The 23,844-nt window shown below is 44.8% G+C and overlaps 1 protein-coding gene across 2 annotated transcripts in view; it reads right to left on the reverse strand.

The window, feature by feature from the left end:
* Positions 1 to 2,594: 2,594 nt before the first annotated feature.
* The window catches only part of efr3a (EFR3 homolog A (S. cerevisiae)), a 111,376-nt gene continuing 90,126 nt past the window's right edge, over positions 2,595 to 23,844 (reverse strand). For both annotated transcript variants that reach the window (XM_085376987.1, XM_085376988.1), the window contains 14 exons: positions 23,491 to 23,658; positions 23,232 to 23,346; positions 21,786 to 21,837; positions 20,255 to 20,427; positions 20,094 to 20,169; positions 13,203 to 13,364; positions 10,550 to 10,681; positions 10,266 to 10,333; positions 9,509 to 9,636; positions 4,949 to 5,034; positions 4,822 to 4,870; positions 4,328 to 4,431; positions 4,175 to 4,224; positions 2,595 to 3,183 (listed from right to left, as the gene is read on the reverse strand). In XM_085376987.1, the coding sequence (XP_085233113.1) occupies positions 3,078 to 3,183; positions 4,175 to 4,224; positions 4,328 to 4,431; positions 4,822 to 4,870; positions 4,949 to 5,034; positions 9,509 to 9,636; positions 10,266 to 10,333; positions 10,550 to 10,681; positions 13,203 to 13,364; positions 20,094 to 20,169; positions 20,255 to 20,427; positions 21,786 to 21,837; positions 23,232 to 23,346; positions 23,491 to 23,658 (1,469 nt within the window). In that variant the 3' untranslated portion in view covers positions 2,595 to 3,077. The remainder of the gene's footprint in view (positions 3,184 to 4,174; positions 4,225 to 4,327; positions 4,432 to 4,821; positions 4,871 to 4,948; positions 5,035 to 9,508; positions 9,637 to 10,265; positions 10,334 to 10,549; positions 10,682 to 13,202; positions 13,365 to 20,093; positions 20,170 to 20,254; positions 20,428 to 21,785; positions 21,838 to 23,231; positions 23,347 to 23,490; positions 23,659 to 23,844) is intronic.

The following is a 23,844-nucleotide window of genomic DNA, read 5'->3' on the forward strand; positions in this document are numbered from 1 at the left end:
CCAATCAGCTTCTTTTCTCCACCTCCACTGGCAGTCGAAATTCTATAATAAGTTGCTCTAACTTTTAAAGTTAGTCTGTTTGGCACACCCGAATGTTAAAGTGGACACTACCCCAGACCTGGGTCACTGACCATGTTTAAAAAAAAACAAGAAGGTACCCGAGCACACCTGAGAAGCTTTAAAATTCCATCTGCAGAAGAAGAACTGATGGGAAATCAATTGAAATCTTAAATTTTTGTTTTTGTTGTAGCTTTGCTGGCTCCACAGAGGAAGTGGAGTATAGAGTAATTCACCATAACGACGGGATCACAACGCAACGTTCTGCAATATTCAATACAAAAAAATTACAATATAAGCAAAGAAGAAAAAGAATCCCTAAAAATTTGGCATCAGTATTTATGTCGACTTTCCGTGAGCAGCCAACGTTTCATTTCTGAATTTCTTCTGCTTCATGTCCTGCAGCTTTCGTGACCCTGGCCTTGCACATTAAAGCATCCACGTCCAAACAGCTGCACGGGCTCAACTGTACAGATGTGATGCTGCGATGTGATCGGGACAGTCGCACCACTTGTCACGTATCCAGATCAAACATTCACAAACTGCTTGGCCTCGACCCGATGCTGAAAAACACACATTTACTAACAAAGTTTCTCAGATTTGTGAGGCTCGTGTTGGTGATGCCAAACACAGACTTCCAGCTTAGCCAGCATCTCTCATTCAGAAACACAACCAGCGCTCGAGAAACTCATTTCTCCTTCGCCGACGAGCCGAACACACCAATCAGCTCTGAGTGAAAGGAAGCGCCGACCTTCAGCCTCCAACAGCTGCTCGCACCAAACAGAGGCAGCAGGTATCTTCCTCCAACTGGAGGGATTTTCTTCCCACGCTGAGCTCAGATCAGAGGAAAACACTGATAACCATCTGCTATTACAGATCACAGCTGCAGCTGCACCACATACGAGCGCCTCCTGTAACCTGTTTTGGAAATAAATCACGGCCCTGTGATAACTGTTGAAAATGCAAGGATGATTAAATCCTCCAAAATGTCAGTGCTTTGTATCACCGGGGCTGAGGATGGATATTAATATTAATGCGTCCAGCGGGGAGGTTAACTTTGATGCTGCCGGTCGCTTCGTTTTGGAATGAAAAGCTCCACCATATGGCTCCTCACGGGATACGAACAACAGCCTTTTTAGATTGAGACGTTTTAAAATCAAACTTCTGTGTTTGGCAATGAAACAGCTTTGTTTTTTTGTTTTTTTTAAGGCTGCCAACAAAGCTGTGAGGCGGCTGATTCGTTCATGGAAAGCAGGCGTGCGCAGGGACTACAGCGCAAAGTCAAGGAGCTGGATCAGATTCATCTGCAGCCAACACGCTGCCTGCAGCTCCCCCTCATATCAGGAAATATTACAAACAAAGAGCGCGTAGCTTTAATTTTACTTACACACAGGCCCGTAACTGTGATCATAACTGCACTGCTTCATACTTGAGGAATAAACTTCAACTCTTTAAAAGATGCTACATTTGTATTTTTTTGTGATATTTTCACTGCAATCTCTGAGAATATTAACCCCAAATTTTTAATAGAGGAAGTTTAGAGTCCTTTCTAAAATCATCAGCCCCGCCACAAGAACTTTACACAAACTTTACAACAACTTCTCTAAGGACCATCGTCAAAGCCACAGACTGTATATTAAAGATGGATGTAGCTTCCATATCTGAAAGGTTTGAACTCTTTGACAATAAGACCCAAAGGCCTTCTTGCGTTTAGACGTCAGTAAACACTGAGCTCAGATTGTAGTTTCATTTTATAAATCACGTCCTCATTACTGTAACATTAAGCTGCCAATATGGAAGCACCAAAGACTGCAGTTCCTTTCACGGCCACCTGAGGGCGACTCCAGCAGTGAGACAGTCCTCAGACTCTCGTGTTGAAGCTTTCAGCAGAAATAAACATGACTACATCCTAAAAAAAATGTTTTTTTGATAATTCATCTGGATACAGGAGACATGGTTGCTCTGATCATGTGACTACATTATGACATCATCGAAAACCTCAACACTGAGGCTCCAAATGTGGAGCTCAAAACCAGACGCTGATGTCTCGGATTTTGTCCACCTGTGGCTAGTAGTAGTAGTACTAGTGGAGTATACAGTCTTAGTTCCACCATTTGGTAATCCAATGTCAAAGCTCCCCACTAAATTGACACCACACTGACTATGTCCATCTTTTATAGAGTCTCAGGTGGGAGCTGATGGACATGAACACTCCTCTTGACCTTCCTCTTACAGACTCACGCCTCTCAGAAACAATCACGTCATCACCAAACACGAGCGAGCCCATTTCTACTCGTCCAAACGTCGACTCTTCAGCTTTAGAGTGTCGCTGCCAAGCAGTTCGAGTATTGCTGTCATTGAATTTACTTATAAGAACTCAGCTGGTTGTTGGAGTCATTTGTGACACACTTTTATCTTAAACAGCAAAGACTGAAGATTAGAGCGAAGAGCTGAGGAGCAGCGAGCCTGAAACTAAACTGCTTTCTACCACCACTTAGGTAATTTCAGTTTTCATAGCTGACGGCTAATATAGATATATATATATATGTATATTGCACATTCCTACTAATCAGTGACGGCACCGACGGCTACTGACAAGAGACAGATAGTTGTTAGGAGGCAGGAGCTGCGTTTGTGAGCCTCACGCTGCTTTTTTAAGAGCGTATGTACAAGGAGTGAAGCTTTGGCTGGACTGGAACAGAGAAGCAACGTCTGATTCAGCAGAAATACACTAAAACCTCAGAGTGGAAGTAGTTTATGGGTTTTCTTGTTGTTTTTTGTTCTTGGTGACTCAAAAGTTCAGTTTGGCTTCAGGGACGCGAGTCAGGAAACAAAGTGTAACCAATCAGAGCAGCGTGGATTAAAGCAGGTTTGAGTCAAGTCGGGAAACAGGATTTAAACTTCGTCCCTGACGGCATCCCGGCCACCTGAACAGAGGAGACTGGAGTGCAGATGTGAGTGTGTTGTTCTTTCTGTGCATTTTCAATGTTGCGTGTGAGCTGGTTTGTGGATGTGTGCGTTCAGTAGACACACAGGTCTGGAAACTTCATCTCGTAGACGGGGACGGACTGATGCTGGGTGTGTCCCGCTGAGATGGAAACCACTCCGGACGGGCTGGGAGGAGGCCTGGTGACGGGGCGTGAAACAAGATGTTAAATTAGAAGGAAAAACTGGTTTTGGTTTGGCAGACGTGCACAAATGTAACCTTTAGGAAGCAAAAACCACCTGATTAACCTGATTATTAGGCTGTTGTCCCTTTCAAAGTCGTCTCCGTGTGCACCTGTGCACTGCCTCCAGCGCTCCGACAGTCCTGCCCACACGTACGTGCACGTCTCAGCTAACGCACACAGCCGGGTCTAATCACACTCACAGTGCTGTGACTCAGGAGAACTACACAGCAGGTAATGACTGAAGGAGCATTTCATTTCCTCTAAAAAATCCTTTCAAAAGGCGGCCAGTACTGAGGGGAACGACCCGCAACTCAAAGAAAACTCAAACCGTTCCAGAACGCCGTGTTAGCAATGTAAGCATGACTATGAGGAAAAGTGCACGTTATTTGCAGGCGTCGTACTCGTTCACGTGCTGCAAACAGACTGTTATAGTGTTCATGTGACGATGCAATCAAAAAAGAAGTGAGAACATGTCAGACGAACACAGCTAAGCCTAAAAACACTGGGTCGTGTTTTATCATGAGCCACATTCGCTCCAAATATCTCGACACACCTGAAGCCTGGTGCAGATCAGGTGAACCTGCGGCTGGGCTCAGGCAGCCACACTCACCTGGAGCCACATCTGGGCCAAAAATAATCAAACATCTGTTTGTTGAGGAGAACACTGTGGTGACGGCGGGTGATTGAGGCTTCAGGGCGTCTCAGCCACGGTGGTGAAATCACAGACGCAGCTTTAGCAGTGAGGACAGAACGTGACGGGACGCTGGCAGCAGAGCCGAGGGGACGAGCTCGACGGGAGATCAGCCAGAGATCAGCCAGGTGTTCTGGGTTTCTTTGACTTTTAGTGTCACGCCTAAGCTTTTCTAATGTGGTGTAAATGTCACCACACCAAGAACTTTTATCTAAATTCATATATTTAAATTAGAAAACTTGCATAACAGACTCACCTGATTGTGAGTTCAAAGATTTGTGCGAGCCGGTCGTGCAGCATGTTTGCCTGGAAGAAGTGAGCAGGAGTTTATTTGGGTGTTTTTTCTGATGCGCTGACAGTTTATTATTTTCTGATTTCTGGCTCTTTTTTTTTTTTTTTTTTTAATAACCTTGGATTCGCAGTGGGCGGCGATCTCCTCGAACGGCGCTTTCTGGAACTTCTCCATCACCTGCCGCCTCTTCGCCCTCTCCTGCTCCTCCAAACCGGTGGTGTCTGAAAACAAACCGCAAACACAGAGCTGCTTTAATAACAGAGACTTAACTATGTGGTGGTTTGTGAGCGCTCTTTCTTCTCCGCGAGACGAGCTTCTCGTCCTTTTACGTTGCTGGTTAAAAAATATTTTTAATGGTGAAAATTTCACTGAAACGTCATAAAATCAGAGCTTTTGAAAACTTATTTTGAGGCTAAATCTGAAAACTTTAAGTGGTTTCATCAGATTTGCTGCTTTTTTCTGCTGGTCACTGAAATTAAAAGTTCATTTAGATCATTTTTATCAATAACTGAACACATTAGAGCCCAGAGGTGTTGGTGAAGATGGCTGCCTGGTGGACAAAGTAACCCAGAGTCAACATGAGGAACAGCAGGAAGTCACCGCGTTCTTACCGATGGCCTTCTTCAGGGTCTCAAACGTGATCTCCTCAGCCAGCTGCGACTGTGGACACAAAAACACAAACGTGACCTCATGTTTCCCTCCAGGACCACACGCTGCTTTAAAGAAGATTACTCAGACCTTTTCTGGAAGGCTGTTGGAAATGATGTCCACTTGGAGGGAGACGGTGTCCACGAAACTCGGCCTCCTGGACAGACGTTCTTCACCTTCAGGATGACAGATTCACACCACATAATGCTTTAAAAAGCCACAAACATTTCTAACTTTAGTGTCACGTAAAAGTAAAAGTTGTTTTTTTCCAGCAGAACGATTTCAGAATAATCAACCTGTGCTTACTGAAGCTGTCATATTACTGAAACCCAGGTAGCTCCTGTAATCTGCGCGTCCTTGACAACAGCGGTGACATCTCTGCTCCCGCACACCAAACTCCATCTTTTTTCTCCACTTCAATACAACGAGGAACAAATCCGCCTGATCCCGCGGGGATAAACTCGTCCCCGGGGGACAAACGCACCTCGAGCACTTGTGTATTCATCGCCAGCAGAGGGGAAAATAAGGACCACAGAAGGGCAGCTACTGTCTGAGCTGTGAGGTCATCTGATAAGGTCAGAAAGGTAGCGGATCAGCCGAGGCGTGAAAAGCGACAGAAAGCAGCTCTTTACAATCGCACGACGACCTCTGCTGTGAACTTTGCAGAGGCCTGACTCAGCAGCCGTCCTGCGGGCGTTAATGAGGAAAACGATCTGATCGCGGCTGATCCGCTGGAGCTTTAAGATTTTGTTCACACGGTGATGAAACACATAGAACTGAGCCGACGTGACAGGAAGCCACGGTCTCCAAAAACTTTGACCACCTGAGCCTGAATGCAGCCCGGTCCTGCCGGACTTCAAGAGATCAGATTCCCTCTTAAAGGCCTCATGCACTGATTTAAGGTCCCACTCACCACATTTACAGTCTGAATGAATTTAATCTTACTGAAGCGCAGCCGGAATTAAAGAGATGCTGTGATTCATGATCGAGGATCAACCTGCAAACTTGTGCAGCATCCGTCCCTCATTCTCTTCCATCCATCTGGTCCAGATCCTCCCCGAAGGTGTTCCCAAGCCAGCCAAGAGGCACAGTCTCTCAGGAGTCCTGTCCTGGGTCTGGCCTCGGGGCCTCCTCTCAGTTAGACATGCCTGAAACAGCTCACCTGGGAGGCGTCCTAGTCACATGCTTGAACCGCCTCCCTTCAATGTGGAGGCCAAGACCCCTCTGAATGATCGACCTCCATCTCTAAGACAAAGCCCATCCACCCACAGCTTCACCCTCAGCTGCAAACTGCTCCACCTGGCGATCCTGAGGCCACCAAACTGAGCTGGAAACCTTGCACAGCTTGGACGAAGCTGGTTCTGGTCCATAAAACCAGGCTGCCTGGTGGAGTCCAACAGGTCTGCACTGGTTTGTCCTTATTAGGAGTTTGAACCCACCCACTCTCCTCTCTGAGCTCTAACTGCTTCATGATGATTAACTTCTTCATGTCATTAATAACACCCTACATGAAAAGTTTGTTTTCTGTTAACACTGCAGACAGAAGCTCCACACATGTAAACAATCTAAGTGCACTACGGGTAAACTGCTCTACACAGACGTGGCAGCACGTGTACTCACCGCAACAGGTCCACGAGCAATGCAGGCAAAACATTTCACAGAGTTACCAAATCACATGGTGGGAAAATCTACAGCTACACAACATCGAGCTCTGAAACAACGAAGCACCTCAACGACGCATCTACAGCTGCTCAGCAGTTTAAAGGTCAGGGCGAGTTTCTCTGCAGGCGTCAAAATGCTGTCATGAATTCAAGGTTTGGTCTCTGCTCAGTGTGAAAAACACTTAAACTGTTCACACCACGGGTCTCAAACTCGCGGCCCGGGGGCCACACGGGCACACGTGTTTGTCTGCAGCTTGTGTTTGTTTGGTAGTTCAATGAAAGGCTTCAGTTAAGAGTGAGACATTTTAAAAAACAAACACAACACTACATTTTTGGAAATATTTGTGGGTGTTTTCTTGTTTGCTTGTTGTTTTTTGCACTGCATGAACAGTAAAGTGGTCACATGAGATGACGGTGCCAGCGGCGGCCCACAGCTCATTTGAGTTTGAGACCCTGATATTTGTTCTTCTACACGTTCAGCTGAGACGACAGCAGCAGCAGAGCGAGCAGAGCGAGAGCTCCTGCAGACTCTGATGCTTCACCGTCACAGCTCAAAACCCCGGGTCCTTTCATACTCGCAGTATTTAAAAATGTAAGGGTGTGCTATTATTATTATTAACTCAAAAAAGATCCTGCGGAAAAACTGTGAACTTCAGGGAAAATTTTAATGATAAAAAAAGAAGAAGAAATATTCTGAGATTTTACAAATTAGGGAAAAAACTAAAAAAAAAATCTTTGAAATTAAAAAAAAAGCTGACAAAAAATCTTCTAAAATAATTAAACAAATTAAAATAAATAAATAAAACAGTCTGAGACTAAAGAAAACTAAAGATCATGAAGAAAATCTCTGAAATTCTTTTCAAATTTAAATTTAACCCCCAACTTATAAAGATATTTCTTTTTCTTGTATGTTTTTTAAACACAAGTTCAAGGCTTCACTTTGTATGTCGGGTAAACTCGTCAGCGCGCAGACGCCGCTCGGCGCTGTGACATCACGTCAGCACCAGGTGCTGATCCGCGGCTCCTCGCGCCATGAAAGGACATTCTGTGCGAGCTGATCCCTCCCTCTCCTCCTGGGGGGCCTTTCAGACGCTGCTTTTATACCGATGCTGTTATCACTTGTGCTTCTGGGGTTGATAAGTAAATTGCGCCTTAATGAAATTGTCACCGTGCGGATCTAAAGCCACCTCACCCCGTCTGACCTCTTGCCCAGAGCAGCCGTTATCAAGCTTACTGTTGCCAACGCAGCATTTTGCTGCTTTACTTCGGCCTGTTTTCGAGCCGCTTTAGCGACACAGTAGAAATGTGTCCACACTGCTCCTCTCCACAGCAGCAGCCTCGCTCTCCTTCTCTGCCGAGTCCACCGGGTGAGTCAGCAGTGCAGAAGAAGCTAACAGGAGGAGGCTGCATCAGACCTGCGAGAGTTTTCACTGGATCTGACTTTTGTACTAACAAAGTGATCCAATCCTGAGATTTTGAGAAGTGTGCGTGAATGACGTGGATCTCGGGGTCCACAGCGAGTGTGGAGACCTGCTTACACTGACAGCTCAACTCGGAGACTTCAAGGTCAGAAAGAAGCCGTCAAACACTGAAAGCGGTGTGCAATCAAAAACTGGGGTTTGCATTGATTACACTGAACTTTTTTGATTGCTGATTGCAAGTAATTTTGGTGTTTGGAGACAGCAACAGTTCTTGTGAAAGAGCCTTTTCAGTTATAGACTGATGGCAGACTTTGTCTTACTGTAGTTTTATCGTCGTCTTCATGCACCACCGAGTGCTCGCAGACCTGGTCCCCATGGTCGGAGTCGCCATTTCAAAGGCCAAAGACCAATAAGATCAAAGAAGACAGATGAGTGGGAAACGTGGGACGACCATAGAAGACGAACTTCTGAGAATCGGACCGATTCAAAGGAAGAACTTCATTGTTGCGCCTCCTCGTCTGAAGCGTGACGAGTTTCCATTCACCCAACTTTGCAAAGTGAAGCCTTTGGTTTTGCACAAATAATGTGTCAGCTGATCTAAACCCAGCTACACCAGGTGACAACACATCTCTACACGCCTGCACAGGGTTGCCTTGGTTACCTCTGGACGTCTGCTTGCACCTGTGGAGGATTTTTCCTACTGTGTAAAGAACTGAAGGGACATGAAAGCATGACAGAGGGAAGAAAACAAAAGCTTGTTAGACAATTATCAGTTTTCTCCTCCCGCTCGTTCTATCTACACGAGGTCAAAGGAAGAGCACGTGAAGTACGAACTATTCCTGAGCCTTTTTTGGACGTGGGCAGACTTCAAGGTTGAAGTCAAGCAACATTTTGAAGAAGTGCTTTTAAAGAAAGTTGTGTGTGTGAACTCCTGCAGAGGTTCACGTTGTTCTGAGCTGAAACAAACCTTTAAATTACGGAGACGGCGACAGCCGTCGGACTAATAAAGCTGATCGCACACAGAGTTGGTGAAACTTTATTTTCTCTTCACTGAACACTCCTTAAGCTCTTAATCCGACAAAGCTTCAAACAGTTCTGAGGGCACGGTGAGTATGAAAAGCAGGGAAATAAAACATACAGCACACAGCGCAGCAGCAGACAGCGAGCGCCTTAAATCCTTTAATCTGACTTTTTACAACCTTTTCAACTCTTGACTTTCCTTCTAACTTGTTACTTGTATCACTTTTATCATATTTCCTCTTTAAGAGATAACAGCACAATGTGACCATCGTCTAATTCGGTGGATTTTTACAGCTACACTTTTCCATCAAAAGGAAATATTTTAGATGCTCCGAGAATCAGTTCAGGCACATTTTCTCAGAAAGCGTCTCTGGTATCTGAGAAACCATGAAATAGGACAAAAGGCTGCTCAACAGGTATGAGATTAAAAAGGTATGAATCAACCAATGAGGGAAGAAAAAAAAAAGTTATCAGAGCAGCAGTTTTCTTAGATAAGAAGAAATAGAAACATGAAGTTCCCCGTCCTAACGGAGGCTGGACTGTCGTACCTGTGACCTGAGGAACGTAGGGGATGGAGAGGCGCTCGGCGTTGTACCCCGGCCCGGCCAAACACTCGGCCATGTCGGCCGTCTGGAAGTACAGCTGGCTGTCCTCTTTGTCCAAAGATTCAGGAAGCCTGGAAGAAAAGACGCAAGACACAAAAATAAACTTCCTGAGGAAAAACCTCAGAAGAAAGCGTGTTTTTAGTCAACGCACAGCACGGCTTTACTTCTCAGAGCGACGCTGCAAAAAGGTCACATTTGTTCTCATCTGTAATTCAACTCTGTACAAGTTCATATCGGGGTCCCTGCACATGCATCTCACAGCTGGCTGCACAGAGACAAACTCGGTTTGTCCCAGTCGGAGCACAAATCGCTTAAATGAAAAGCAGCTGGTAGCGTCGAGGTGACTGCTGTTGTGATTTGGTGCTGTATAAATAAAACTGAACTGAAGCGAGTAGCTGTTTGTCAGTCTTACATCTGTCGATGCAAAGACATGCTGCTGTTGTTCTAATAATATTTTTTTATGAGTTATTGATCCCAGAAGTTGAATATGTGAATTTATCTGCAACCTTGAAAAGTGAAGCAGCACGGTTCCTTCACTCCTGAGTTTGTTTCTCGTAAACTTTCAAACTTTTTAAGCTTCAGCTGCCACACTCATTACTGCTCTGTTTATTAGAAAATAATGAGGCTTCACAGCCTTTTTCTAACCCGAGCCATTGGATTATTTCTCATGAAACAAATTCAGGCTGTAATCTGCACTTACGGACACTTGTCTCTGAAGATGTGCTCTGGGAGGAGGTAAGGAGCATCCATGTTCCTCAACTCAATAACCTGCACAGAGAACAGCTGATTATATGATGTTACACTATTTACAAATAAGAAAGACGTAAACAAGAAGAAACAGCTAACAGGCAGAAAACGGCGGTGCATCATCAGCATACTGAATAAATCATATTTTTGTATTTTCTGCAACAAATGGCAGTAAAAACAAAAAGTGGGAATGAGAGCCAGCTGCTCTGATCCTCAGTAAGGTCAGGGAGGAGTCACCTTGCTGACGTGCTGGCAGAAGGGCGGGTTGGCAATCATCTGACTCAGGAAGTTGAGGTACGCGGCCACCAACGCCATGATGCCGCAGCGGATAAACATGGGCAGGTTCTCTTCGTTGTTAAGAGCCATTTCCTGCACAAACCAGTTGCAAAAACTGTGTTAGCGAGGACAAACCAGCAGCTCGGCTTCCGTTTCTGGTCGTGGAAGCATCAGAACTCCCCGCATACACTCGGTACACCCTCACAGGAGTTGAGGTTTACTTCCCCTTTAATCTGTGTGCAGGGTTATAGCATGCAGCAGCGTTTCTCTAAGGTCACACGAACACGTATCTTCTATTTTCACACACCGTCAGTAAAAAGGTTGTTGTCAAGGTAACGACCCTGAGGTGACACAGCAAACAAGGCAGACTAAATACACTGTGCCACATGTCTGTGACGCACTGAGTGCGACTTTGTTTTAGCTTCAACCAAATCTACCAAAGAATATTACAGTAATAATGCCAATAAAAAGCAAAATACTATCTAAGTGGAGAAGCTGGAAACAAATATCTGGCTTCACTCGAGCTAAGAGGACCAGCGCAGATGTGTGGTTGCTTTGGTTCAGTATACTCATAAACTATTTTACATCAGATTCTCTGAAAATTGACACAAGACCGGGTTAAGTGCTCGATCTTGAAACTCAAGATGTGACGATCAGATTTGACTGAAGCCGCAGTCGTTGGCTTGAAACCATAAACTCAAAGTGTTTACAGAGGTCAGGCTGGAGGAACGTTTTACCATCGATGTCTAGAAGACTGGAGTCTTTTTCCAACCGCCAGTATCGCCCCCCAGTGGCCTTTAAATTAAACGCAAACACTTTAGCACTAAAATTGTCTGGCGAGTGATTGCAGGAGCTGGTCATGAGTGTAGAATGGTTACAGACTGGTATAGGATGCTGCACTGGAAACCTTGGGACTGGTTTGGTTACTAGCAGATTGCAGTGGTGGCCAGTAAATTGCATGAAAAATGCCGACTTGTCTGTAAACACTCGCCAACTTTTCTCAAGGCGACTGTGAAACAGACACGTGACAGAAACCAGACTGAAGGGAAACGTGACAGAAATGCATCCCCATGAATTTGTGCTATGAAGCACTTCCTGTCTGAAACTGCATGAGAAAGAAACTAAACAGTCTTTTTTTAATACTTCTATGTCTCAAACGTTCCCTGAATTAAACGAAGGTAAACACAGCACTCAGAGTGTGTGTGCGTGCACAAACATGTCTACAGTGCTGTGACATTTGGAAACGATAAGATCTCAGCGTGATGCACAAACAAACTGAAGCTGCACGTGTGTGTGTGCATGTGCGTGTCTTTTATGTGTGTTGGTGCGAGCGTGCACATTTCCTTCGCACCTCTCTTGCACTTCCAGGAGGTTTTATTGGAGCTGCGTGGGTTCTCACGGTCTAATGACATAAAAGCAAATGACAGCACAGCTACTCATCAGCCACTTAAATATGACACCTGACACCAAAAATATAGCATAATCACATCGAGGGTGCTTTAGACTGAAGCACCATAATGTGGAGCGTGAAGAGCTGGTTAAACACGAGGTTAAACACAAACCCTCCAAACAGGGATGTAACTGAGGATGTTTACTCCACACCTCGGCACTGACAGCACCACAGCTTCAACAGACGACTTGATCTCCTCGCCGATAAAACGTTTCCACTATCACCTGATACCGGTGACCTGGAAACACTGCACACTCATGACTCGTCTAATTTTACGGTATTCAAGTTATAATAAGCTACGTTTTTACATTATATCTGAGTGAATGTTTGGGGACTGTGTCACTCTGTTACTGCCTTCTACGAACACACACCATCACTGCAGGCATCTTAACTCATTTCAGTGGTCACCAGAACATAAAGTACATGTCATCAGTCAGATCTGATCTTAAAAACTCTGACCACCATATCTCTGCTGTCACATGGTGCTTTGGGTGTCTGTGGTGATGCAGAGACGGTAAAAATAAATGAAAAGTGTTAAACAAACATTATTTAGATTAAAATTCCCATCTGACACGCTTTGACACATCCTTATGACAAATCAGATGTTCAGATGCACTTTTTTAAAACTTATTTTAGCCTCAGCTCGTTGGCTGCAAGCCGCTTTGCAACCTCTCTGTCCTGTTCTGATCTCTGCACAGAGACACAGACGTCCTGAATATAAAGTGCTACAGATGGAAAAAACCTTCTGACTATATGTAATCTCTGATCTGAGAAATATCACAGATCTTCACATCTGTGTGGAGAGAGGTGAGATACAGCCACAGTCATGGAAGCTGTTAATGAGGAATCGAGCTCAGTGAGGCTGCGACACGAGATCAGAACAAATCAGAAACAGAAGAAAATCCCTCACCTTTCTCCTGAGTGTGTTGAAATCGAGAGTTTACAGATGGGTGCAGACTATTTTTAGATTTCAGATACTTAACTCTGGGAATTATGGATGTAAAGTTTAATTGAAACTGTAAATGTGACAGAAAGAGCCAGAAAATCTACTTATGATGAGATTATTCTGACTGAGCTTCCAAACACAACCAAACAGAGGAAACTGCTTTTTGTCTTCGCTTTGACTAAAAACAGAAACTTCAGATGTGAATTCATCGGTTTTACCTGCAGCGCGATGGCGAGTCGAATGAGGTCGATGACCACTTCCTCATTGGCCAGCTCGATGGTCAGAATGGCGAGGGTGGTGAAGAGCAGCTCAAAGTTTTTGTGGACGTTATCTTCCTCTTTGCAGCCCAGATAGATGTGACGGTAGAGCTGCTGGCCGTGCTTCAGGGACGACGCAGAACCAGAAGCAAAGACAGAAACAAAGAGGAGGACAGAAATATGAGAGCTGTTTAAAAAAAGTACCTTTAACATGTTTAACATAAGGAAACAGCGGAGGTGTCGGGGACTATTTTCAGTGGCGGATTAAACGATATGTGGGGAGTTTTAGTGGCAGTGTGGGGTAAATGTAAACTGCAGCATGTGGGTTCACTTTAATGATGGTCCATGTTCTCCAGTGCAGACTCACTGATGTGGATGACAACAGAGTCACATGACTCAGGCTGCGTCACCCACACAGTCAGCAGGAGACGCTGACTCTGGACCATCAGGTAAATTGAGTTTAGTACTCCTCCCCCTTTGTGAGTGTGGACGCTTCATCTCTTTGCTCTCTAAATGCTTTTCTTCTTTTATTGATTTTTACCGATTTTTATGCTGATTTTTTCCCTTTTTTCCGTATGAGCTTACCTGCGATAGCTTCTGGACACTTATAGATCATTAGGACTAAAGTGTTCTTAACAGAAACAGCAACATTTTTATAGTTACCTTATCCTCAGCGCTCCGTGTGTCTGTGGCCTAGACACAGCTGAAGCCTGATTACAGTGTCTAGGCACCGAGCAGCCTCAATAGCCTAGAAAGGTGCTAACCGCTAGGCTAACTAGCAACAAGATGCCTTCCCTCTCCACAGATGACTACCACAGCCTCCTGCAGAAGATTGCAGCACTGGAGACAAAAATTCATCGCTTAGAAGTAAACGTGGAGGTAAATGGACTGTGTGGAAATGAAACAACCTTGCCTTTGACTCAAAACAATGGCGATGAGCAAGCTAGCACACAGCTAAGGAGCACAGATAACATGACCAAGAAAGTAGACTTTGTGCACTATTATAAATCTTCAAGCGATAATCCCCCCTTGGACTGTCTTGGTGCAAAACCAAGACATAAATCATGTCTCCTGGAAGAGGGAGGACGTATCACAGGCAGGGCACAGCGAACTGAAATCTCTGAAACCGACTGGCCTTCACTTCCTACGAGACAGAGAAGCTCTTCTACCCCTGTACACGAGAGGAAACAGGACTGGACAACCGTAAATAGGAAGGTTAACAACAAACCTTCAAAACAACTGAATGTGAAACTGCAGAACAGATTTGCTCCACTATCAAAGGACCCTGGATCTATATCGGACAACCATCCATCTAAAAGTAGCGAAGTAAGGCCTGAAAATCCACGGGGAAAGCTAAAGGCTAGGCCTGAAACGCTGATTGTGGGTGACTCTGCCGTAAAGGATGTACAAAGCATGTGCGGTAAGAACACTAAAGTCCTCTGCTTTCCTAACGATATGGTCAACATCCTGAAGGAGAGAATTCTTCAAATTGCAGATGAATATCCAACTGTGACAAACATTGTCCTGCATACAGGGTCAAACGATGTAACGATGCCACAGACTGCTCCCAAACACGAGGGGACAAGTAATGCCTCTAAAACACTTAAGTTGGCTTTATTAAACGTTAGATCTTTAGCTGGGAAAACATTTTTAATTAATGATTTAATCACTGAGCACAGCCTTGATTTTATGTTTTTAACTGAAACTTGGTTGGACCAAAGTAACAGTGGAGCTGTTCTCATCGAGACGACCCCTCCTAACTACAGTTTTATCAGTGAGGTCAGGGCGAGCAGGAGAGGAGGAGGGGTTGCTGTCTTATTTAATGAATCATTTCAATGTAAGCAGCTATCTCCTGGAAGTTTTCAGTCTTTTGAATATGTGGCTTTACAGCTGAAGGCCCCATCCAAAGTTGTGTTTCTTAATGTTTACAGGCCTCCCAAATACTGCACAGACTTTTTTAATGACCTCAGTGAACTGCTGTCTGTGATCTGTGTTGATTTTGACTGTGTAATTATTGTTGGGGATTCTAACATCCATGTGGACAACCCTCAGGACAAAGGGACTAAAGACCTGAGTAACACTCTGGGCAACTTTGGGCTGACTCAGCATGTAACAGAGGCCACACATAATAGAGGACACACTCTTGACCTACTGATCTCCAAGAGCCTGAGCATTTCAAACATTACTGTGTCTGATGTGGGCTTATCTGATCATTACTGTGTTTTCTTTGAAAGTAAAATCTCAGCCCACACAAATATATCAACAGCAGTGATCACAAAACGGTGTATAACTGAAGACAGTAGTGAGATCTTTAACCAGGTCTTCCCATTAACACCTGACCTGTCCAAAGGTTCAGTCAATGAGCTCGTCAATAGCTTTAATGCAAAAATGTTAAATGTAATGGATACTATTGCCCCCATTAAGGTGAAGGTTATCTCTGGAAGGAAAAAGTCTCCATGGAGAAACTCCACACTAGTGAAAAATGAAAAAAGAGGGTGTAGGAAAGCTGAGCACAGATGGAGAAAAACAAACCTCCAGGTTCATTATGACATCTATAAAGAGAAACTTCACAATTATAATTTACAACTGAGGAGTGCAAGAAGGTCCTACTTCTCTGACATCATCACTAAAAACAGCCATAATGCTCGGGTCTTATTTTCTACAGTTGACAGGCTAACAAACCCTCCTGTGCCAGTGGCAGCTGAACTTCATTCAACCATGGCCTGCAATGACTTTGCCAAATTCTTCACAGACAAAATCCAAAAGATTAGACAAGCAGTTGGTACATCAACAGCAGATCCAGGATATGTACTGTGTCCACCGAAAAACTGTTTAAACACCATGAAACAGTTTCACCCGATTAACAGCAAAGACCTGGAGGACATCTTAGGTCAACTGAACTCCTCCTCCTGCTGTTTAGATGTCCTGCCAACAAGTTTTTTCAAAAAGGTCTCAAAGACTTTAGAGTCAGACCTGTTACAGATCGTCAACTTTTCCTTAATGTCAGGTGTGTTTCCAGAACCACTAAAAACTGCTGTAATCAAACCTATACTGAAAAAGGACAATCTTGACAAGACACAAATGAAAAACTACAGGCCGATCTCAAATCTCCCATTTTTAAGTAAGATCATTGAAAAAGCAGTTTCTCAACAGCTCAATTACTTCTTAAAACAGAATAACTGCTATGATGCCTTCCAGTCAGGTTTTAGACAGAACCACAGCACTGAAACCGCTCTGACCAAAGTGTTTAATGACATATGTCTGAATACAGACAGTGGAAAAATGTCAGTCCTAGTTTTGCTGGATCTCAGTGCAGCATTTGATACAGTTGACCACAACATATTACTCAAACGACTGGAGAACTGGGCAGGTCTTTCAGGAACTGTACTAAACTGGTTCAAGACATACTTAGAAAACAGGAAATACTTTGTATCAATAGGTAACTTCACATCCGAGCAGACAAGTATCACATGTGGAGTTCCCCAAGGTTCCATCTTGGGACCCCCTCTGTTTAACATCTACATGCTCCCACTGGCACAGATTATAAAGAACAACAAAATAAACTACCACAGCTATGCAGATGACACACAAATATATATCACAATGTCACCAGGAGACCGAGGCCCTGTACAGGCTCTTGGTAAATGCATTGAGGAAATTAATGACTGGTTGTGCCACAATTTTCTCCAACTAAACAAAAACAAAACTGAAGTAATAGTCTTTGGCGCCAAAGAAAAACGATTACAGGTCACCAGAGAACTTCAATCTATACATCTAAAAACCACAAACCAGGCGAGAAATTTGGGTGTAGTGATGGATGCAGACCTAAACTTAGAAAAACACATTAAGACAATAACAAAGTCAGCTTACTATCACCTCAAGAATATTTCAAGGATCAAAGATCTGATGTCTCAACAGGACCTGGAAAAACTAGTCCATGCATTCATCTTTAGTAGGCTTGATTACTGTAACAGCATCTTTACAGGTCTACCTAAAAAAAAATCAGTCAGACAACTACAGCTCATTCAGAACTCTGCTGCTCGAGTCCTCACTAAGACCAAAAAAGTGGACCACATCAGTCCAGCTCTGAGGTCTTTACACTGGCTGCCTGTCCGTCAGAGGATAGACTTTAAAGTTCTGATGCTGGTCTATAAAGCTCTGAATGGTTTAGGACCAAAATACATCAGTGACCTCCTGACCCAGTATGAACCTTCCAGATCCCTCAGGTCATCTGGATCCGGTCTTTTATCAGTTCCCAGAGTCAGAACCAGACACGGAGAAGCTGCATTCAGCTTTTATGCTCCTTATATCTGGAACAAACTCCCAGAAAGCCTCAGATCAGCTGAAACACTCAGTTTATTTAAATCCAGGTTGAAGACTCACCCGTTCTCAGCTGCATTTGAATAAAGCACCAAATCCACACTTTTAAGCTTAAATTTCAAAACTACACTAACTACTGATCTTATCTATTTCTGATTTTATCTGTTTTGATTTTATATACTGTTTTGTTTGTTTGTTTGTTTGTTTGTTAAGTGGGATTAGAGCTCTGGGTAGCTCCCCAGCTGGGTCTAGACTGGGTCTAGAGAGTATTTTAAATTCGGGGAATTTAAAATAGAAAGTAGCTCGTCCACAGAAGGACTGGTAGCTCCCCTTACGATAAGGGTTCAGATCGCGCGAACAGGTGTGAAATGTGTGTGTTTAGTTAGTTTGTTTGTTTGCTTGTTTTAATCAATTTTAAATCATGCTTTTTATTTGTTTTTGTTTCTAATGTCTCTGTAAAGCACTTTGAATCACCTTGTTGTTGAATTGTGCTATACAAATAAATTTGCCTTGCCTTGCCTAATAACAGACGGCAAGCTGAGGACGGCGGGGGGATAGTAACTATATTACAGGAGTTTGAGATTAGGGCGACCGTGGCTCAGGGGGTTGGGAAGCGTATCTGTAACCGGAAGGTCGCCGGTTCGATCCCGGGGCTCTCTGTCCTGGTCGTTGTGTCCTTGGGCAAGACACTTTACCCTACTTGCCTACTGGTGTTGGCCAGAGGGGCCGATGGCGCGATATGGCAGCCTCGCTTCTGTCAGTCTGCCCCAGGGCAGCTGTGGCTACAACCGTAGCTGCCTCCACCAGTGTGTGAATGTGAGAGTGAATGAATGAATAGTGGCATTGTAAAGCGCTTTGGGTGCCTTGAAAAGCGCTATATAAATCCAATCCATTATTATTATTATTATTATTATTAATTCTGCTGTTATTGCTTAGCTTCAAATTTAATTTCTTTAAAGTAAAAAATATCAACATTTCCTCTTTTCCAGCTGTAAAGATTCATTTTTATCTTCTGCGATATTAACCTGACATTTTTTTATCAGATGGATACAGACATTTACAGACCTTGGGCTCTAAAAATGCATGACGGCGATTTTTAAGGACATTTTTTGACATTTTAATAAGCAGAACTTAATGGCTCTCTCAGTAAAAAAAACAACCAGCGGATTAAAGTCTTAATTAATCGCCCTGTTCTGAACATCTATCACAGCAGCTCCACTGCGGATGAATCAAAAAGTTATTGTCCCTGAAAACGCAAATGAAATGATTAATCCCATTAAAATCTGGATAAAAATATCCCACCGCTGCTGGAGTGGGATTTATGAAACACATAAAAGCAGAGCCCGGCTGCCTGCATTCGTTATAAGCTCGACAGCTGAAGACAAAAACTTTTATTTACAGCTAATTAATTACAGTTAGACACGTTAATGACCTTAGACACCGGCCTACAGAGGAGGTCGTTCCCCCGACCTCTGGTTACGGCTCAGGTGTGATTCGCAGGTGAAAGAGTGAAATCGCAGGGCTTCATTTTGGAAATGCCGCGTGCCGATGATGACCGAGGCTTCCCGCCCAGGTCAATGAGCTCCAAAGACCTCGCTTGTAAAAACACCTGCATTCGGATCATCTCCAGCTCCATGTTTTCACTACGGCTCAGCTGGAGCAGCTTTCCAAGATTCCCGGTTCAAAATAATCTGTCTGAAATAACCTGCTTTAGCTCCTCCCCCTACCTTCTGATTGGCATTGCAAATATTTGGCCAGCAGACGAATGAGGCAGCTGCGCCCCTGTATTATTCTTATTCACAGAATGACCACCAGTATATCAGGTGACTCCTCAAACATGTAGCAGACACATCGCTCCACACGGTGCTGTCGGCTTTTCTTGTTTGACATTGTTAACATGTACAAAAGAAAAACAACGATTTTTTTTCATGTTTATAATTTGCAAATTTGGTTCTTTTCATAAACTTCTATAAAAACCTGCCTTCTTTTTAAAAACCGGACTCTCTGCCCCCTGCTGGCCACAAGAAAGAATGCAGATTTAAGTCAGTTGTATAATCACAGGCTGTATCTATACAGCCATCTACCAGGTCATCTACCAACTGGGAGGTTGGTGGTTAAATCCCCGGCATGCTGAAGTATCCTCGGGCAAGACACTGAATCCCAAACTTCCTCTCATGGATGCACTGGAGTGTGAGGGTGTGAAAAAGTCCTTGCGTTTGTGTGTGTGTGTGTGTGTGTGTGTGTGTGTGTGTGTGTGTGTGAGTGTGAGTGTGTGTGTGTGAGTGAATGGGAGAATGAGACTTGTAGTAAGAAAGCACTGAGTGCTAAAATCGGCTAAAATTATGCAGCATCAGATCCCCTTTAAAAGTTGCATTTTGTTTCAATCATTCTGTGTTTCTCAACTGTTCTGTGTGTCACATTTCCCCCCCAAGAGATGATTAAGGTTAAATGAGGTCAGCAGTAAAAGACTGAGAATCTAAAGGAGTATTTCTTTAGAAAAGAGAAACTGTGACCTCAGCGCGATTATGATACCTTCTTCATGAATGCGACGTCTTGCTTGGAAATCTTCTCTCTCTTAATCTTCAGTGCGGAGACATTAGGAATGATTCTGTAACAGAGCCGGACACGAGAGCGTCGTTAAACCTGGCGCCAGCACCGCAGGGCTCGTGTAAGTACGGTGAGCGATGCGCTACCTGATGCCGCGCAGCTTGGCGCGGTTGTCGTGGCGGTCGAGGATGTTGTGCAGGATCTCGAACACCAGCTGCCTCAGCTCGCTGTCCTCCATCAGAGAGATGGAGAAGAGCGGGTCCAGGAAGGGAGGAGGCAGAGCCGCCGCCATGGACTTAGACTTGAAGCCGGAGGTGACCTGAGGAAGAGGAGACAAGGTGAGATTCATGGCGGCGTGCAGCAATTACCCCAGAGGGAGAAACGGCTGATCGGCAGAGCTTAAAGGTTACGTTCACAAGCTTGTGAGCGTGTGCCAGTGTTGACTTTTCCCACCGTTTGTGACTCTGACGTGATCATTTTCGATCAGCGTGAACAGCCGAAGACAAATCTGATCGTTATCACAATCACGCTCCGCGTCGGCACGCCTCACTCTGCTGCGTGAGAGCGCGTCGAGGCACAAAATGACAAACACTACACTGTTTTTAGCAAAAAATGTATCCTGTCAGAGACGCATGCAGACGCCACACTGATCACTGTAACGGGTGATGTGGCCCATGTGATCAGCCAGAGCAGGGCCTCGCAATACATGCACATCAGAGATGCATACGCAGTAGAAACCGTCACAACTCGCTGAATTTTTAACATTCGAACCGTTTGGTTTGTTAGCAGCAGCTGCAAATGAGAAGCTTTAGTGTAACTTTGCTGAGTCCTGGCTGTGATGATCACTCAGCTTCAGAGATGCTGAAATCTGTAACGAAGCAGACTCGCCTACTTCAAACAAGGTGGGAGAGTGAACCGAGCATGTCAGCTGGTCCAGACTCTCACTCGGTGTTTGTACATGTGCACTGTGGTCTAATTTACCAGCGCAGTTATTAAATGGCTTTAATTGAATAAGTCGGCCCTGTGATGGACTGGCAACCTCTCCGAGCTGCGTCCTGATCTTCGTCCTGGGTGAGTCCCTGCTTTCACCCCGACTACGAACCCTGAAAACATCTGGGTTTTCTCCCAGCAGGCTGCAAAATCACACACACACACACACACACACACCTCATAATGCTCAGCCCCATCTGCTGTCGCATGGCATTATAAAAACTTCAACCTTTCACCCCTCCTCCAGCTGCTCTGAGAAGCAGGTGGCGGCGCGACGAGGGGAGAAGAGGACAGACATCCGTAATGAAGCGGCGAGAGAGCGGGCACGAGGGTGTGTGTGTGTGTGTGTGCCACCTGTGCCTCCTCGTCTCGGGGAGATGAGGGTCTCTCACTGAAGCAGATAATGAAGGAGAAGGAAGCGACTTCACGCAGACTTCGAGTGTTAAACAGCCAGAGCTCCAACATGGCCGATAATAAACACACAAATACGACTTTCATGTAACTGGAGACGCGTCATTAGGACGGAGAAACGCGTCTTTGATGCTTTTACATTTAGAGAACATGACTCATTGTGAGGACGTCCAGAGTTTTCGTCCGTGGGTATTTCAGGTGGGACTGTGCACTATTTTAGTTTTCCTTATTGAAGCTCAGGTTTTGTATGCCGGAGGGAACAAACCGAGGACTCACCATGATGAGGGAGCTGAGCAGCATGGTCTGGATCCGCTTGGTGCCCTGATGCCTGCGTTACACAAAAGATAAAGAAACCCCGTCAGGACCGACCGCAAACTCACAGTGTCCAGTACAGCAGACCGGAGGGCAGTCAGTCCCCACAGGCTGCCATGTTACATGTTTACAGCAACTGCATGACAAATAAGAAAACTGTGAGGTTCAGAACACCCGAGAAGTGAAATGAACACATTTTATCTGCTACTTCGTATTTATTAGTGTCACTGTCAACACACGATTGGTTCAGACCAGCAAACGTTTATAGAAGTGAGAACACTTGCTGAGGATCAGTTAATCAAGTGTATTTGATAAGTGGCTCTGAGGTACTACTCACTGTCTGAAATCACAGAGGCAGTGAGAATGCACTCAGTGTTTTTAAATAGACTTCATGGAGTGAAAACCTGACGATGCTAGCTTTAGCTGACAGCTTCAACATGCAGTCCAGATGTGCTCACCTCTGCCTATAAAATAGCAAACAGCCAAAACACAAAACCTGAAGCTTCAAAATGAATGTGCACTGACATCCAGACAGTCTGTGGTTCTCTTCACAGTCTGAAGACTCCACGAGGAAGAAGAGTAAAGGTGCTGTAAGCAGCAGCAGGACATCTTCAGTGTTGACTTTTATAGTGAAACGCTGTCAGACCTCCTTGTTAGCATCAACAAGCTGCAGAGAGAAATTACCCGAAAAGGAACAGAGAGAGCGAGCGTCTGTGAGGAGGAGGAGGGCGTTCGTCTGATTTGGGATTATCTGCCCTTGCACTCTCGCCTGAGGGATTAGCTTGTTTTTCTTTCTTTATTCTGGCTGCAGGGACGGGTGCACTGCGGGGTGTCCAGGAGGTGAAGTGAGGACAGATTAGGAGAAAGATTTGATGAAGAGAGAAAAAAATTGCAAGCGTCTTCTTTAGAAACTGCTTCCAGTGTTACACATTACAGCGCTGAGCTAAAAATCAGCACAGCTTTAACTCCATGAAACCAGAATATAAAGGTTCAGCCCAAACCTCACAGCTACTGAAGGACCACAAACAGAGGCAAAGTACTGAGAGGCGATGTTTTGACCCAATGACTGCCCTTTGGTCTCTGAGGATAAAATATATTACAAAAATGATTTTAAAAGCACGAAACGTATCATCAAATCATATCGTTTCATTGACACAAGCATGGAGTTCAGGACAGTTTAAATGTGCCGTGACAGTAAAATCCACTCATCGTCACCATCATCATCCAGCTGCAGAGAAGTCTCCTGACAGTACAGTCCTGTGAGCACAGCTTCATTTGTGACGAGCGACCAGCCGAATCGGCGTCTTAGCTGCACGCAGCGTTAGCGGCGGCGTTTCAGAGCTGTGAGCTGACTGGCTGCAGCTCTACGAGGGAACCTCCGGGTCTCTGGATAATGAATGTGTGACTCACCCAATCTTGACTGTGTCCAAGGCGTGGCAGGGCGTCCCGTAGACTGGCACTTTGCCCATGATGAACATCATGACTTCAGCTCGCTGGTAGTCTGGCAGATTTCCACCGAAGAAGCCTGGCGGCGACGCCACGAGAGAAAAAGATGAGTCAGAACTCAGTGAATGAAAAAAACGTTGACATTCAAGGTTATTTTTACTAACACATGCAGGCACATGTTCATTAAGACAAACACACTCTGGAGTAATAGAGGAGCTCGTACCGATGGTCTGGATGATGGCGTTCTGGACGATCCGCTCCTCGCTCTCTTTACCGCGGACGGACGAAACGCTGGAGGCGGAGTTCCTCCTCGAGCTGTCGCCCAGCTCAAAGTCCACGCTCATCCTCAGGTGTTTGAGCAGAGTGTTGAACACCTCCAGCACGGTGGGCCCTGCCATCACACCCGCAGGTTAAATGAACATCACAGGAAACATTAGCCTGACATTTTCGTAAACAGGAAGAGTCGGGTTTCCATCTTTTGTTCGTATCGGGCCTTTTAACTATGATTTCGTAGGAGCTTTGCATAGGAAAAGCCACAAAAAGGTGAAGAGAGAAGGATTATTTAATCCTAAAACAG

This window comes from Diplotaxodon limnothrissa, linkage group LG18 (assembly GCF_057381915.1).
Source record: "Diplotaxodon limnothrissa isolate DT_005_m linkage group LG18, D_limnothrissa_male_GT1.1, whole genome shotgun sequence".
Classification (NCBI taxonomy): Eukaryota; Metazoa; Chordata; class Actinopteri; order Cichliformes; family Cichlidae; genus Diplotaxodon; species Diplotaxodon limnothrissa.